At 44.0% G+C, this 14,544-nt stretch overlaps 1 protein-coding gene across 2 annotated transcripts in view; it reads left to right on the top strand.

Moving 5' to 3' along the window:
• The window catches only part of CARS1 (cysteinyl-tRNA synthetase 1), a 69,804-nt gene that overhangs the window by 24,300 nt on the left and 30,960 nt on the right, over positions 1-14,544 (top strand). For both annotated transcript variants that reach the window (XM_073604149.1, XM_073604148.1), the window contains exons 7-12: positions 2,222-2,362; positions 6,009-6,097; positions 7,816-7,937; positions 8,034-8,146; positions 11,955-12,083; positions 12,171-12,300. In XM_073604149.1, coding sequence (XP_073460250.1) covers positions 2,222-2,362; positions 6,009-6,097; positions 7,816-7,937; positions 8,034-8,146; positions 11,955-12,083; positions 12,171-12,300 — 724 coding nt within the window. The remainder of the gene's footprint in view (positions 1-2,221; positions 2,363-6,008; positions 6,098-7,815; positions 7,938-8,033; positions 8,147-11,954; positions 12,084-12,170; positions 12,301-14,544) is intronic.

Below are 14,544 nucleotides of genomic sequence, written 5' to 3'. Positions count from 1 at the left end.
TTAAACATCTAGGGCGATCAAAGGGTTAAGACCCCTTTCACACTGAGGCGTTTTAGTGCGAAAAATAGCGTCTGTAAAGAGCCAAAAACTGACTCCCATGCCTCCCCAGTGTGGAATTCCGAGTGCTTTTACACTGGGGTGGTGCGCTTGCGGGACGGGAAAAAAGTCCTACAAGCAGCATCTTTGGGGTGGTGTAGGAGCGGTGTATACAGAACTCCTACACTACCCCTGCCCATTGGAATGAATAGGCAGCGCTTCTGAAACGTCTGTAAAGTGCCGCAACATGGGAGATTTTAACCCTTTCTTCTGCTGCTAGTGGGGATTAAAAGCACCCCGCTAGCGGCCGAAAAGCGCCACTAAAACGACGGTAAAGCGCTGCTAAAAATAGTGGCGCTTTACCGCTAACTGACCCGCTGCCCCAGTGTGAAAGGGGTCTAAATGTGTGCCTAATCAGTGTTTGTACTGTGTGTGTGTTTTTACTAAGGTGTCTGATGGATTTTATTTCTGCTTAGCAGGGATAGAAAATCCATCACATCCCTGCTGACAGAACAGAGCTCTGTTTTGTTTACATGAGCAGAGCTCTGTTCTGTGTCTATCCTCGCCGATCATCAGGTGCTGGCGAACATCCATTGGCCGGCACATGCTGATTGGCTTGTGCGGTGTCTTTTACGTGATGTGACACAGGAGAGCCGTTGCTGTCATATAACTAAGTTGTGCGGTCGGCAAGCAGTTAATAAATTCCTTCTCTGCTGCTCTTAAAGTGGTGTTCCGGCCGAAATGATACTTTTTAAATAAAAATACCCCTATAATAGACAAGCTTAATGTATTCTAGTAAAGTTAGTCTGTAAACTAAGGTCTGTTTTGTTAGTTTATAGCAGTAGTTTGTTATTTTATAAACTTACAGCAGGCCGTGGCCATCTTAAGTGTGGGCATCTGAAGCCAGACTGTATTTCTTCCTGGATCTCATCCTTGCAGATCTCACACATGCTCAGTGCAGCACAAGCAGTGTAATAGGTTTCAGGTCAGGTTTCCATAGCAATGGCAGTTTCAGAGGAAGTTGCCGCCCCTTCCCAGAAGGCATTGCAAACAGGAAATGATGCGATGGGCCGCGGCCAGGGAGGAGGAAGTGAAAAATGAATACAGCAGATATACAGTAGGTGCTGACAAAAAAATAAAAAAATATCCAATTTGTTTACAGTGCACAGTTTAGTGAGGGATGCTGAAGAGTTGTAAAAGTGGGTGGAACTCCACTTTAAGTAGCACTGCAACAGAATCGGGGTGGATTTAAATCACTAGTAAAAAGGCTTGATTTAAATCAACTCAATTTAAATCATTATTTTAACTGTCATCTCTGTCCCGCAGTGGCTCCTCCTCTGACCTGCTGTTGACTCACCGACAGTCCCATTCACTTTAAAGCGGGAGTCCGGCAAAAATTTTTTTTTTAGATGTCAGCAGCTGCAAATACTGCTATACTATACTTTTAATAATCGTCCCAGGGTCCGCTCGTCTCCCCCCTCCCGAGACCGAACCGTCCCTCAATCCTCGGGTGTTGGTGCCGCCATTCTCAGTGAGGGAGTCAGGAAGTGAAGCGTTGCGGCTTCACTTCCCGATTCCCTACTGCGCATGCGTGAGTCGTGCTGCGCGTTCTCAATGGTCCCTGCTATCTCCTGGGACCTGTGTCTTTCCCAGGAGACAGCGGGGGAGTGTGGGAGGGGGTGTGACTCCCGCGGGAGTCTATTCCCGGAAGTGGGTGCAGATACCTGTATTATACAGGTATCTGCACCCCCCTCCCCCCTGAAAGGTGCCAATTTTGACACCGGAGGGGGGGAGGAATCCGATGAGCCGTAGTTCCACTTTTGGGTGGAACTCCGCTTTAATGGGATGGCTGGTGATGTGAGTGGATGCCCGCTAACCGGCCCTGCCATGATGTATCTGAAATGACAGGTGCTCTTTAAATGTCTAAAAGGCAACCAGATTTGCTTCCAATTGTCACTAATTTGCTTCATAACCCCCCCCCCCCCCCCCCATCACCTCGCTGTCAGAAGTAAACATAACAGGATGTGTGCTGGATGATTGATAGGAGTGCTGTGTTAAGAAAAAAGACATTTCTTGTTTGGTAGTCCATTAATTAATCCTTATTAGTCTCCAAGGAGTGATCTGTGTATATATATTTCTGTAGGACTCTTGTAATAAATGCCATTTCCTTTGCTATGTGTTGTAGGTTTTACTGAAGGAATCGGCAGATTTGCTCTCTGATTGGCTGGATGCCCAAAAAGGAGCAGAAGTGACGGACAACTCCATTTTCTCTGAGCTGCCCAAATTCTGGGAAGGAGAATACCACCAAGACATGGCGGCGCTAAATGTAAGTAAAGTTCCTTTTGTCAGGATATTTCCTGACATATCACTGTGCTATATTGGAAATGCTGGTATTTGGTATTTCTCCCTTGATTACTGCAGGAAATTGAGATTGTAAATGTATATTCGAGACAAATATGAACTTCCTTTATTTAAACTAACTCTGGAGGATTACCTAAATCTGAAGAGTGGAAAATCTCTGGTTCAGTAGTGGGCATTCTCCTGGGCTCAGGTTTAGGGTCACTCAGCAAACAGCCAATCAGCCAGCAGCATATGATGGCCAGGCTGTACATTTGATCAGTAGGTAGACTGGGGGGGGGGGGGCTTGATTTACTAAAACTGGAGAGTGCATAATCTGGTGCAGCTCTGCATGGTAACCAATCAGCTTCCAGGTTTTATTGCCAAAGCTTAATTGAGTACTGAAGTTAGAAGCTGATTGGTTGCCATGCAGAGCTGCACCTGATTTTGCACTCTCCAGTTTTAGTAAATCAATCCCCCCCAGTCTACCTACTGGTCAAATGTACAGCTTGGGCTTCATATGCTGCTGGCTGATTGGCTGTTTGCTGAGTGTCCCTGATCCTGAGCCCAAGAGAATGCACACTAGTGTGTTCTATGAGCCCCGCCCTCTATAGTTCTTAGGCCTCATGTACACCTGACCGTAGCGTTTTCAAGCAGAAAGTCGCGCAATTTTGCTGCGATTTTTGTCACATTTTTTGCTGCGTGTTTGCTGCGATTTTGTACAGGTCAAAAGGTCACCAATGTAAAAAGCAGAAAAACGCCCAACTCTGCCCAAAAAAAAAAAAAGTTTCAGAACTTGTTTGAGCTTCAGGCGTTTTGGAGTAGAGATGTGAACCATCTCCATAGAGAATAATTGATTTTTTTTCCCCCCTCCAGCATTTTGTAGCTTCAGGCTTCAAGCTACAAAACGCTCAGGTGTGAATTAGGTCTCATGTACACGGCTGCCGGTAAACAGACGTTTAGGAGCAGTTGGACATTTTTTTTAACTGCCCCTGAACTCTCCTCTATGTTATCTTATCAGTACATGTACACAAGGTCTTTTTTTAGTCCTTTCTAGGCAGTTGAGTTTAGAAGCTTTTTTTTGGAACGCAAAAAATTAGGTTCAGGACCGATGTTCAGAGGCATTTGAAACGCCAAATGCCTGTAACAGCTTGTAAACACTACTAAACATGGTAACCTGCGTTTAGCAGCGTTTTGTTTACAGACGTTTTTCATTTTAACAAAAAAATAAAAATGTATTTTATTTTTTGGAAAAAGGCTCCTAAATGCAAACGCGTCAAAATGCCGCTAAACACGTCATGCAAATAGACGTTTTTAAATGTTGGGTTCTAGCTGTCAAGTTAAATCGTTCAGGAGAGGTTAAACAACATCCCGTGTACATGAAGCCTTATGCCCCATACACACGGTCGGATTTTCCGGCGGAAAATGTGTGATAGGACCTTGTTGTCGGAAATTCCGACCGTGTGTAGGCTCCATCACACATTTTCCATCGGATTTTCCGACACTCAAAGTTTGAGAGCTTGCTATAAAATTTTCCGACAACAAAATCCGTTGTCGGAAATTCCGATCGTGTGTACACAAATCCGACGCACAAAGTGCCACGCATGCTCAGAATAAATAAAGAGATGAAATCTATTGACGTACGTGTTTTACGTCACCGTGTTTAGAACGATCGGATTTTCCGACAACTTTGTGTGACCGTGTGTATGCAAGACAAGTTTGAGCCAACACCCGTCGGAAAAAATCCTAGGATTTTGTTGTCGGAATGTCCGATCAATGTCCGACCGTGTGTACAGGGCATTAGAGTGATAGGTTGCAGAGTACAAAATGTAACTAGTGAGATGTAAATTACGTTCATAGTAAATTGAAAGGATTTTCCTGAATATTAGCACAGTTGCAATGTTTCCAGAATAGCATTGACATTAAGGATCAGTTCACATATATGTGAATCAAATGCGTTTTTAACCGCATCCAATTTGCTTAACATGTAAATCGGACAGGCTTACAATGGAGATGGAGCCAGTTCACATGTCTGGGGTGGCCGCGGTATGTTTTTTTTTTAATAAAGGGTCCTGTGCGATTTTTGGGTCCGGTTTAGGTGCGAATTCAAGTAAAAATTTGCACCCAAATTCGCACTGAACCAGTGAACAAAACTGCTCCGGACTCCCTTTAAACCCGAACACATATGAATTACACGGGTTCTGAGGCTAATTTCATGCAAATAAGGCAACAAGTGAGTTTAATTATCACCTTAATCAGCCACAGAACCTGTGTAATTCATATGTTCGGTTTTAAAGGGACGAGGTGGCAACCCTAAGCCAGACATGTGTGAGAATGTGTGCCTCAGAGGGCAAATCAATATATTGTATGGGAGTTACAGATATATAACTGGTGAAAAGGACCATTGGTTTACCATTGATATTCAAACACAGCCTGGTCACTGTCTGTCTTTCACTATCGTTTGAACTAAGAATGATAATTCTTTTTGACACAAAAAAATAATGGCCTGAATTTAGATATTGGTTTCCTTACCCATTATACTAAAGTTTTACGACTCCCTCTGTGACTATAACCCCCCCCCCCCCCCCCCCCCCTCCATTCTATAGCTCTCCCTCTGTCTTATCTCACTAACTCTGCTGCTATCTTTATTACCCTTGATTTGTATGTGTTTTGTTTTTCTCTCCTTTTTTTTCTCTCTCCCCTTTCCCTCAGAGATGTGTTTTTTTTTTTACATTCTGCTTAAAATATTGTGAATCAGTACTGCTTGGACCTTGAAGAAGGGGACATACCCTGAAAGCTTGTCCTGAAAAATTGTATGTTAGTGCAAATAAAAAAAGTATCACAGACAGTACTCAATTTTCTCTGTCACAATTGCACTAATACGGCTACAATCACATCAAGTACTACTTCTTTGGAAAGGGCTGTTGAGAAATATTAGTCTGGCGGATGGTGGGCTGCATGTCTGGGCATACTCGGAGTTCTTCAAGCAAATCTGTGTTTTAACTGTTCAGGGCAAAGCAGAGTGTTTGCTTTAATCCCTCCTCCCCTGTAGCATGTATGTACCTTTCCTTCGCTCCCCATTCATACTGGTAGCTAAAGGAAATTCTCAGTTCTTCTGGGTGCAGAGCGTGGGACTCACTCCTTGTGACAGCCCTGGCTGATTTGTAGCTCACACAGGACTGTCCTTTTACTTCCAGTGGCTGATGTGAAGGAATGAGAGAAGATATGTATGCTCTAAATGTAAACCTATTGCTTTGCCCTTCATGGCCAATACACAGGTTCACTTTAGGGACAAGAATGCTCACTAACGTGCGTAAAAAAAGATGTATGTGCTTACCTATTTTCATCCCTCTCCTGTCCGGGAACATAATCCTCTGTGTCAGCCGTCTGGGAAATCTGGGAGAGGTGATATCAGCCACAGGCTTCCATGTCCCACTCAGCACTCCGACCTCTCCCCTGCAGCTGCCACTGGAGGGGGGGGGATTTTTTTTAGACTCGTTATGATTGTGCTGGAATAAGACATTTTATAGTATTTTGGGGGTTTTACATTTAAGTGAAAACTCAACATAAAGCTGTTGCTTTTAAAGCTATTTAAAATATTCTATGATTTTCCTTTTTTTTTTTTTTTTTGTCAGGTTCAACCGGCAGATGTTCTCACACGAGTTAGTGAATATGTGCCAGAAATTGTAGAATTTGTGCAGAAGATTGTGAATAATCAATATGGGTAAGCTTTCCCACTACTCCCATCCCTATTCCTGTCTGCTTACTGTTCGTGCCGTAGTGTGACTTTCTATTTTTTTCTTTTGTATTCTTTTTGTTTTCTTTTTTTTTTGCTTCTCTTCCTTTTCATCTCTTGCCCCCCCCTCCTCTCTCTCTCTCTCGCTCTCTCGCTCTCTCGCTCTCGCGCTCTCCTCTTGCTCTCTCGCTCTCCTCTCCTTTCTCTCTCGCTCTCCTCTCCTCTCGCTCTCCTCTCCTCTCGCTCTCCTCTCGCTCTCCTCTCGCTCTCCTCTCGCTCTCCTCTCGCTCTCCTTTCCTACATAGTTACATAGTAGGTGAGGTTGAAAAAAGACACAAGTCCAACCTATGTGTGTGATTATATGTCAGTATTACATTGTATATCCCTGTATGTTGCGGTCATTCAGGTGCTTATCTAATAGTTTCTTGAAGCTATCAATGCTCCCCGCTGAGACCTTGCCGCTCTTACAGTAAAGAACCCTCTACATAGTTTAAGGTTAAACCTCTTTTCTTCTAATTTTAATGAGTGGCCACGAGTCTTGTTAAACTCTCTTCTGCGAAAAAGTTTTAACCCTATTGTGGGGTCACCAGTCCGGTATTTGTAAATTTAAATCATATCCCCTCTCAAGCGTCTCTTCTCCAGAGAGAATAAGTTCAGTGCTCGCAACCTTTCCTCATAACTAAGATCCTCCAGACCCTTTATTAGCTTTGTTGCCCTTCTTTGTACTCGCTCCATTTCCAGTACATCCTTCCTGAGGACTGGTGCCCAGAACTGGACAACATACTCCAGGTGCGGCCGGACCAGAATCTTGTAGAGCGGCAGAATTATCGTTTTATCTCTGGAGTTGATCCCCCTTTTAATGCATGCCAATATTCTGTTTGCTTTGTTAGCAGCAGCTTGACATTGCATGCCATTGCTGAGCCTATCATCTACTAGGACCTGCAGGTCCTTTTCCATCCTAGATTCCCCCAGAGGTTCTCCCCCCAGTGTATAGATTGCATTCATATTTTTGCCACCCAAATGCATTATTTTACATTTTTCTACATTGAACCTCATTTGCCATGTAGTCGCCCACCCCATTAATTTGTTCAGGTCTTTTTGCAAGGTTTCCACATCCTGCGGAGAAGTTATTGCCCTGCTTAGTTTAGTATCGTCTGCAAATACAGAGATTGAACTGTTTATCCCATCCTCCAGGTCATTTATGAACAAATTAAATAGGATTGGTCCCAGCACAGAACCCTGGGGAACCCCACTACCCACCCCTGACCATTCCGAGTACTCCCCATTTATCACCACCCTCTGAACTCCCCCTTGTAGCCAGTTTTCAATCCATGTACTCACCCTATGGTCCATGCCAACGGACCTTATCTTGTACAGTAAACGTTTATTCCTCTCGCTCTCTCCTTTCTCTCTCTCTCTGCCCCCTCTCTCTCTCTCTGCCCCCTCTCTCTCTCACTGCCCCCTCTCTCTCGCTGCCCCCTCTCTCTTGCTGCCCCCTCTCTCGCTGCCCCCTCTCTCTCTCTGCCCCCTCTCTCTCTCTGCCCCCTCTCTCTCGCTGCCCCCTCTCTCTCGCTGCCCCCTCTCTCTCGCTGCCCCCTCTCTCGCGCTCTCTCTCTCGCGCGCTCTCTCTCTCTCTCGCTCTCTCGCTCTCTCGCTCTCTCTCCCCCCCCCCCCCTCTCATTTTAATAAATCTTGTTCTCTTGCAGCTACGTGTCCAATGGCTCTGTCTACTTCAGCACAGCCAAGTTTCACACCAGTGATAAACATTACTATGCCAAGTTGGTGCCGGAGGCCGTTGGTGATGAAAAAGCTCTTCAGGAGGGAGAAGGTAATGGAATTATTTTGCTCCAAATGAATGAGGTCTGTGGACTGTATCTGATCTCTGTGGTATAATGACCAAGTGCGTTCTTCCTCATATATAAAGGTGACCTCAGCATTTCTGCTGATCGGTTAAGTGAGAAGCAGTCACCCAATGACTTTGCTCTATGGAAGGCCTCAAAACCCGGGGAGCCATCATGGGATTCTCCGTGGGGAAAGGTAACGTTAAAGAAAAAAACCTGTTTACTTCTACTATAAGATTAGCAGTATCAATACAGGAGACACATTCTCACACACATTTTTCTAAAGTTGGGTGGCCTTTCACGACAAGTCTGATCATTGGAGGAGAGCAGGCTGAGTTCTCAGTTCTTGTCCCGTGACAGCGCTCATTCACTTCACTTTACTTCACTTTGGACCTACTCTCCCTTACATGGCGGGCAGGGAAATTTGTAGTTTACTTATTAGACCCCTTTCACACTGGGGCACTTTTCAGGCGTTTTTGTGCAAAAAATTGCGCATGTAAAGCGTCTGAAAAGCGCCTCTCAATGCACCCCAGTGTGAAAGCCCGAGTGCACAGTGCACAGAAAGCACAGTGCTTTCACACTGGGGCGGTGCGCTTGCAGGATGTTAGAAAAAGTCCTGCAAGCAGCATCTTTCGGGCGGTGTGGGAGTGGTGTATACACCGGTCCTCCACCGCCCCTGCTCATTCAAATGAATGGGCGCCGCTTTCAAAGCGCTTAGAAAGCAGCGCTAAGGGGGGCGCTTTAACCCCTTTTTAACCCCTTCTGCTATAACAGTGGTAAAGTGCCACTAAAACTAGCTGGGCTTTACCGCTACCCGCCCCAGTGTGACTGATAACCTGCAATATATCACACGTTTGCTCTTGGGTTTAGATAACATTACTGTAATTTTTTTTTGGTTTCTCATTTTGTTTGAGCAACAATGTCAGATTGCAAGGCCCCCATGGAGGCTGACCTGTCTCCTGCCTGAGCTCAGGGCTCATACCCTTTCTAGGCTTTGAAGGATGCAAAATTGTCCTATAGCAAAAGGTGCTGCCAGAATTACATGAAAGTAAGAAAACTAAAGTTATTACTTTATCTTTTGTCTTTTATCAGCACAGTAATCAGACAGGAGATAGGCCGGTCTAATAGAATAGAAATAAACTATCAAAATTCAAATAATCTGTGAGGCATAGGGCATTATTATTATAATAATATGTATAGGATGCAGAGCTTGGAGACCATGGCTGCAGCAGTAATGGTCTTGGAGAGGATACTCCTTATTCACCCCCCATAGAGCCATCATTAAAGTGGTACTAAACCTGCCTATCCTTTTCCACCAAGGAGACTGCCATAAGGCTTTGTTTGATCTGCAACTGCCATGGTGCTGCACATGTGAACTGTTATGACTCCAGCCATTTGATGGTTTGGCATTTTGGTTGAAAGCACAAGGAAATGTAACAGTTAGCATTCCCAGCATGCCATGAATGTAACTGTTTCTTTGGTTTAGTTCTGCTTTAGGCCCCTTTCACATGGGGCAGGCTCAGATTATATCAGCAGTGGATCTGTCCGCTAATACCCTGCTGATCTGAGGAGAGCGGGCGGGTGACAGGTTTGTATCCAGGTAATGCAGAGCGGACACAGACTGATCCCGCTCTGCCCTATGGACTGGCAGGTGTAAAAGGATTCTGCTGTCTGAATACACCAGACTGTCCTCTGATCTGATACCTAGATGGAGGAATACAGCCCCTTCCATTTTTTTTTCTTTTTTTTTTAAATCGAATTGGAGGTAGGTGGGTGCAAACAGACACAAGTCTGCAGTCCATAGGGGTGAATGGACGGTCTTATCAGGTCTGCCTGTCAGTCATTGATGTGGGCAGCCTATTGCATTAGGGTGTGCGCCCCATAGCTCAAACATACATGAGGGAGACATGTATACAAACACACACACACATGTATGTGTGTGTGTGTGTGTATATATATATATATACACATCTATATATATATATATATATATATATATATATATATATATACATACATACACCCCACGCCCCTCTCTCCTGGCTGGGACTTTGCTTGTACTGGGGTGGAGATAACTCCACCCACGGTGCAGGCTTCCTTCTGTGCTGGTACATATAAAGGGTTCCAGCTGCCAGGCACCCACTACCACTCTGCATGTAGCGCGCCATTACTCCGGTCTATGCCGAAGCACGGAGTTCCAGTGCCCGGCACTCCGCTGCCGCTCTGCATGTCTGGCACCATACAGTATTGCAGTTGTCCCCAGTGCTTCATTCCTAGGACATAGGTCGGGACAGGGTGATAATGCTAATGTGCACAGGAAGATTAGGGTGTGCCCAGGCACAAAGGACAAATATGCACACCTAAGCTGTCAGTTTTTCAGGCAAACCTGATCAGACACTCCATTAAAAAATATACGTGAGACGTCTGCGCTCACTGATAACAAAAGGATGAAATCAAAGCAGCAACTGGTAAGTCAGGTAGATACATTGGGGTTGATTTACTAAAGGCAAATCCACTTTGCACTACAAGTGCACTTGCTGTAGATCTGAGGGGAAGCTCTGAAATGAGGGGAAGCTCTGCTGATTTCATCATCCAATCATGTACAAGCAAAAATGCTGTTTTTTTTATTTTCCTTGCATGTCCCCCTCAGATCTACAGTGACTGCACTTCCAAGTGCACTTGCAGTGCAAAGTGGATTTGCCTTTAGTAAATAAACTCCATTGTTTTATGTCTGATTGCTTCATGGCTACTTGGTTTACTTTATTCGATCACTACATATGAGTGAGTGCAGACGTCTAATTTCTATCACCCATTGCTTTTCTTACCATACGTAGGTGAGGTTTAGATAATTATAGAGGCCTATTGGTGATTGGTGCTCTTTACATCTCCCCTGTGAATGTTGGGTAGCCTTTGTAGTGTTTGAAATGCCGCCTCAGCCTATTCTTGCATCAGCATTTTCTTTTTTTACATTGTTGAATAGCGGATTACTTTAAAAAAGACCTGTGCCTATTGTGTGCAACCTTGTTCAAAAATGAATACACGTAACCCTTTCATAGCCAGAAGTCAGGATGTTTCTGTGTTCGCCTTTTTTTTCTGAATAGCAATTTTAAATTCTATTTTTAAAGTAGACAACTCTTGTTACTCTTCATCTGCCTCTTTAATATAGAAATTGCTTGAAATTGAATATGTGTAATAATGTTAACATAACATAATGCTGTATTTATCGGCATATAACACGCACTTTTTTCCCCTGAAAATCGGGGGAAAATCGTGGGTGCGTGTTATAGGCCGATCCCCGCTGATTTTGTGTCATCGGAGCGATCGCGGCAATTGCCGCGGTCGCCGCCGACATACACAGCCGTGGGTAGATTCAATTATGGCGCCGAGACTGCAGGGATTTGTCGGAGCCGAGATACACATACCAGAGTGTTCTCGGCTTTTTCCGGCGCCGCTCACGGTCACGCCCAGTCCCGCCCTATGATGGCCATAACACAGGTCCAAGGGGCGGGACTGGGCGTGACGGCGGCGCCAAAAAAAGCCGAGAACACTCTGGTATGTGTATCTCGGCTCCGACAAATCCCTGCAGTCTCGGCGCCATATTTGAATCTACCCACGGCTGTGTATGTCGGCGGCGAGTGCACAAAGCTGCACTGACATGGCTGGACTGGGGCAAGGCTGGACTGGGGCAAGGCTGGACTGGGGCAAGGTTGCACTGATAAGGCTGCATTGGGGCAAGGCTGCACTGACACTGAAAAGGCTGCAGATGGACAGATAAGGCTGCATTGATGGGCATTTTAATGTAAGTTTTTTTTTCCTTAAACTTCCCACCTAAAAGTTTTTTATCCTTAAAATTCCCTCCTAAACTTGGGGTGCGTGTTATACGCCGGCGCGTGTTATACGCCGATAAATATGGTATTTATTTTAAAAATTGTATACATTATTACGTAAATTACTGAATGTCTTGTGATTTTAATTCTGCACCTGTTCTCCACTTGTTTTGTAAGGGTCGCCCTGGGTGGCACATTGAGTGTTCAGCAATGGCGGGCTCCATCTTGGGAGAATCCATGGACATTCATGGAGGAGGGTTCGATCTACGCTTCCCCCATCATGACAATGAGCTGGCTCAGTCAGAGGTATGGAAAGATCAGGACAATATTACCAAGCTCTGTTTTGTTCTACACCTTCTCTGTTTGTCTAAATCCGCCTTTTATGTGTCACAGGCGTATTTCGACAATGACCATTGGGTGCGCTACTTCCTCCATACGGGTCACCTGACCATCGCTGGCTGCAAAATGTCCAAATCTCTGAAGAACTTCATCACTATTAAAGATGCACTACAGAAAAATACAGGTACAGATACAGCAGTTCTGAGAGTTGTAGTCAAGTTTAATCAGAGGTGCAGCGTTTATAAATGCTACATTATTCTTGGCAAAATTATATACAAATGGTGCTGGAGAAATGCGAGAGACTCTTAAGTAATATATCTAATAAATATTGTACGCTAAAAGTCCATAAATTCTAAGTGCCATATGAAGATGGCTCAATAACTATACAGTGGAACCTTGGATTACAAGCATAATCCGTTCCAGGAGAATGCTTGTAATCCAAAGCACTCGCATATCAAAGCGAGTTTCCCCATAGCAGTCAATGGAAACGAAGATAATTCGTTCCACATTGACTTCTATTTTATGCAGTACCGCATGTGGCCAGAGGTGGGGGGCACCGGAGAGACTCGGAAATACTCAGAGACCGTTAGGAGCCGTTCGGATGCACTCGGAAACACTCGGGAACCGAGTGTTTCCGAGTGCATCTGAGCAGCTCTGAGTGTCACCGGCACCCCCGCACCTCTGGCCAAATGCGGTACTGCACACCGCAGAGGCTCGCAAACCGAGTCAGGTTTTTTTTTAAATAATGGCTCGTATTGCGAAATGCTAATTAACCGCGTTACTCGCAATCCGAGGTATTACTGTAGAGGCAGTATGTAAAAATTGTACTAAAGCGCTGATATGTGAAATATGACTGAAAAAAATGTGCGAAAAAAAAATAATGTGCAAAATATTATGAATGAAAAATTTTTGTAGATAAAGTGAAAAATAGGAAATAACCAAATAATCAAGCAGCACCCATGTAAAAAAGTGTTCTGATAGCACTAGAATGTGAGTGAATCTGTCAATGAATAGTGCGCTGAAATTAACTTCCTATTAAAGTGAAAATGTTGAGTATTGTAGCAATTAACCATACCATAAAGTCATAAATACTTGGTGAGTTCCCTAAATTGCATATACAAGAACCACGTGCATAAGGCAGATATCAATATCTAAAATATCAACCTGCATAGGATATAATCAATCATACGGTAAGGACAAAAAAAAAAAATATATATATCTATATCTATAATCTATATCTATCTATCTATATATATATATATATATATATATATATATATATATATATATATATATATAATATAATATGTATATCTATCTCTCTCTAAATCTAAGAGGGATGTATAAACAGAAGTTGTAGGTGAGCATAGCAAAAACCACCAGAGTTCACTGTTGCTGATTGCTTCAATAGATGGCTATCTGGAACGTAAATCTCTCCCCTGTACTTCTGATGCACCCGGCTGGTTGTTTTTAAATTCCTCCCATCATGTATTGCATTCATGTAACCACAAAAAAGAAGAAAATCATTGCGCAATGAATACAGCCTCTATGGTACTTTGTTTAAGTATATGTGTTTACACTCACATGGGATATAAAGTAACAGCGCTTTGAACCAATCAGTCACTGACCGCGATCTCACTCCTCTCACCGTTCACTGTGTCTATCACACAGGCACATCGGATGACGTCACTGGTTCCTCCCAACGCGTTGTGCCACATGTCACGTGACTTTATCAAGGAATTTATCATGCAATACATGATGGGAGGAATTTAAAAACAACCAGCCGGGTGCATCAGAAGTGCAGGGGAGAGATTTACGTTCCAGATAGCCATCTATTGAAGCAATCAGTAACAGTGAACTCTGGTGTTTTTTTTTCCCCTATGCTCACCTACAACTTCTGTTTATACATCCCTCTAGGGATATATATATAAAAAAATTTTTGTCCTACCGTCTGATTGATATCCTATGCAGGTTGATATTTTAGATATTGATATCTGCCTTATGCACGTGGTTCTTGTATTTGTAATTTAGGGAACTCACTAAGTATTTATGACTTTATGGTATGGTTAATTGCTACAATACTCAACATTTTCACTTTAATAGGAAGTTAATTTTAGCGCACTATTCATTGACAGATTCACTGTAGAGGCAGTGAAGCGGAGATTCTGTGAAAATACAAAAGGAAAACACAAGGGGGCACCAGACTAAATGCAGTATTAAAAGAGAAGTATGGGTTTTGTTTTTTGGAGATCCATACTTACCTAGGTGGATGCAGCATCGGCCTGATGCTGCATCTGTCCCCCACTGGCTCTTCACTGAGAACCAAGTGATCGAACACCGCCGATGGCTCGGTTCTCACAGATCCCCGAGCAGAGAGCTGCTGGCTGTCAATCAGCAGCTCTCCTGCTCTGCTCTTCCACGCTCACTG

This window comes from Aquarana catesbeiana, linkage group LG11, assembly GCF_042186555.1.
Source record: "Aquarana catesbeiana isolate 2022-GZ linkage group LG11, ASM4218655v1, whole genome shotgun sequence".
NCBI lineage: Eukaryota > Metazoa > Chordata > Amphibia > Anura > Ranidae > Aquarana > Aquarana catesbeiana.
Note: the sequence above shows the minus strand (reverse complement) of the source record. Positions and strands in the feature narration are given on the sequence as shown.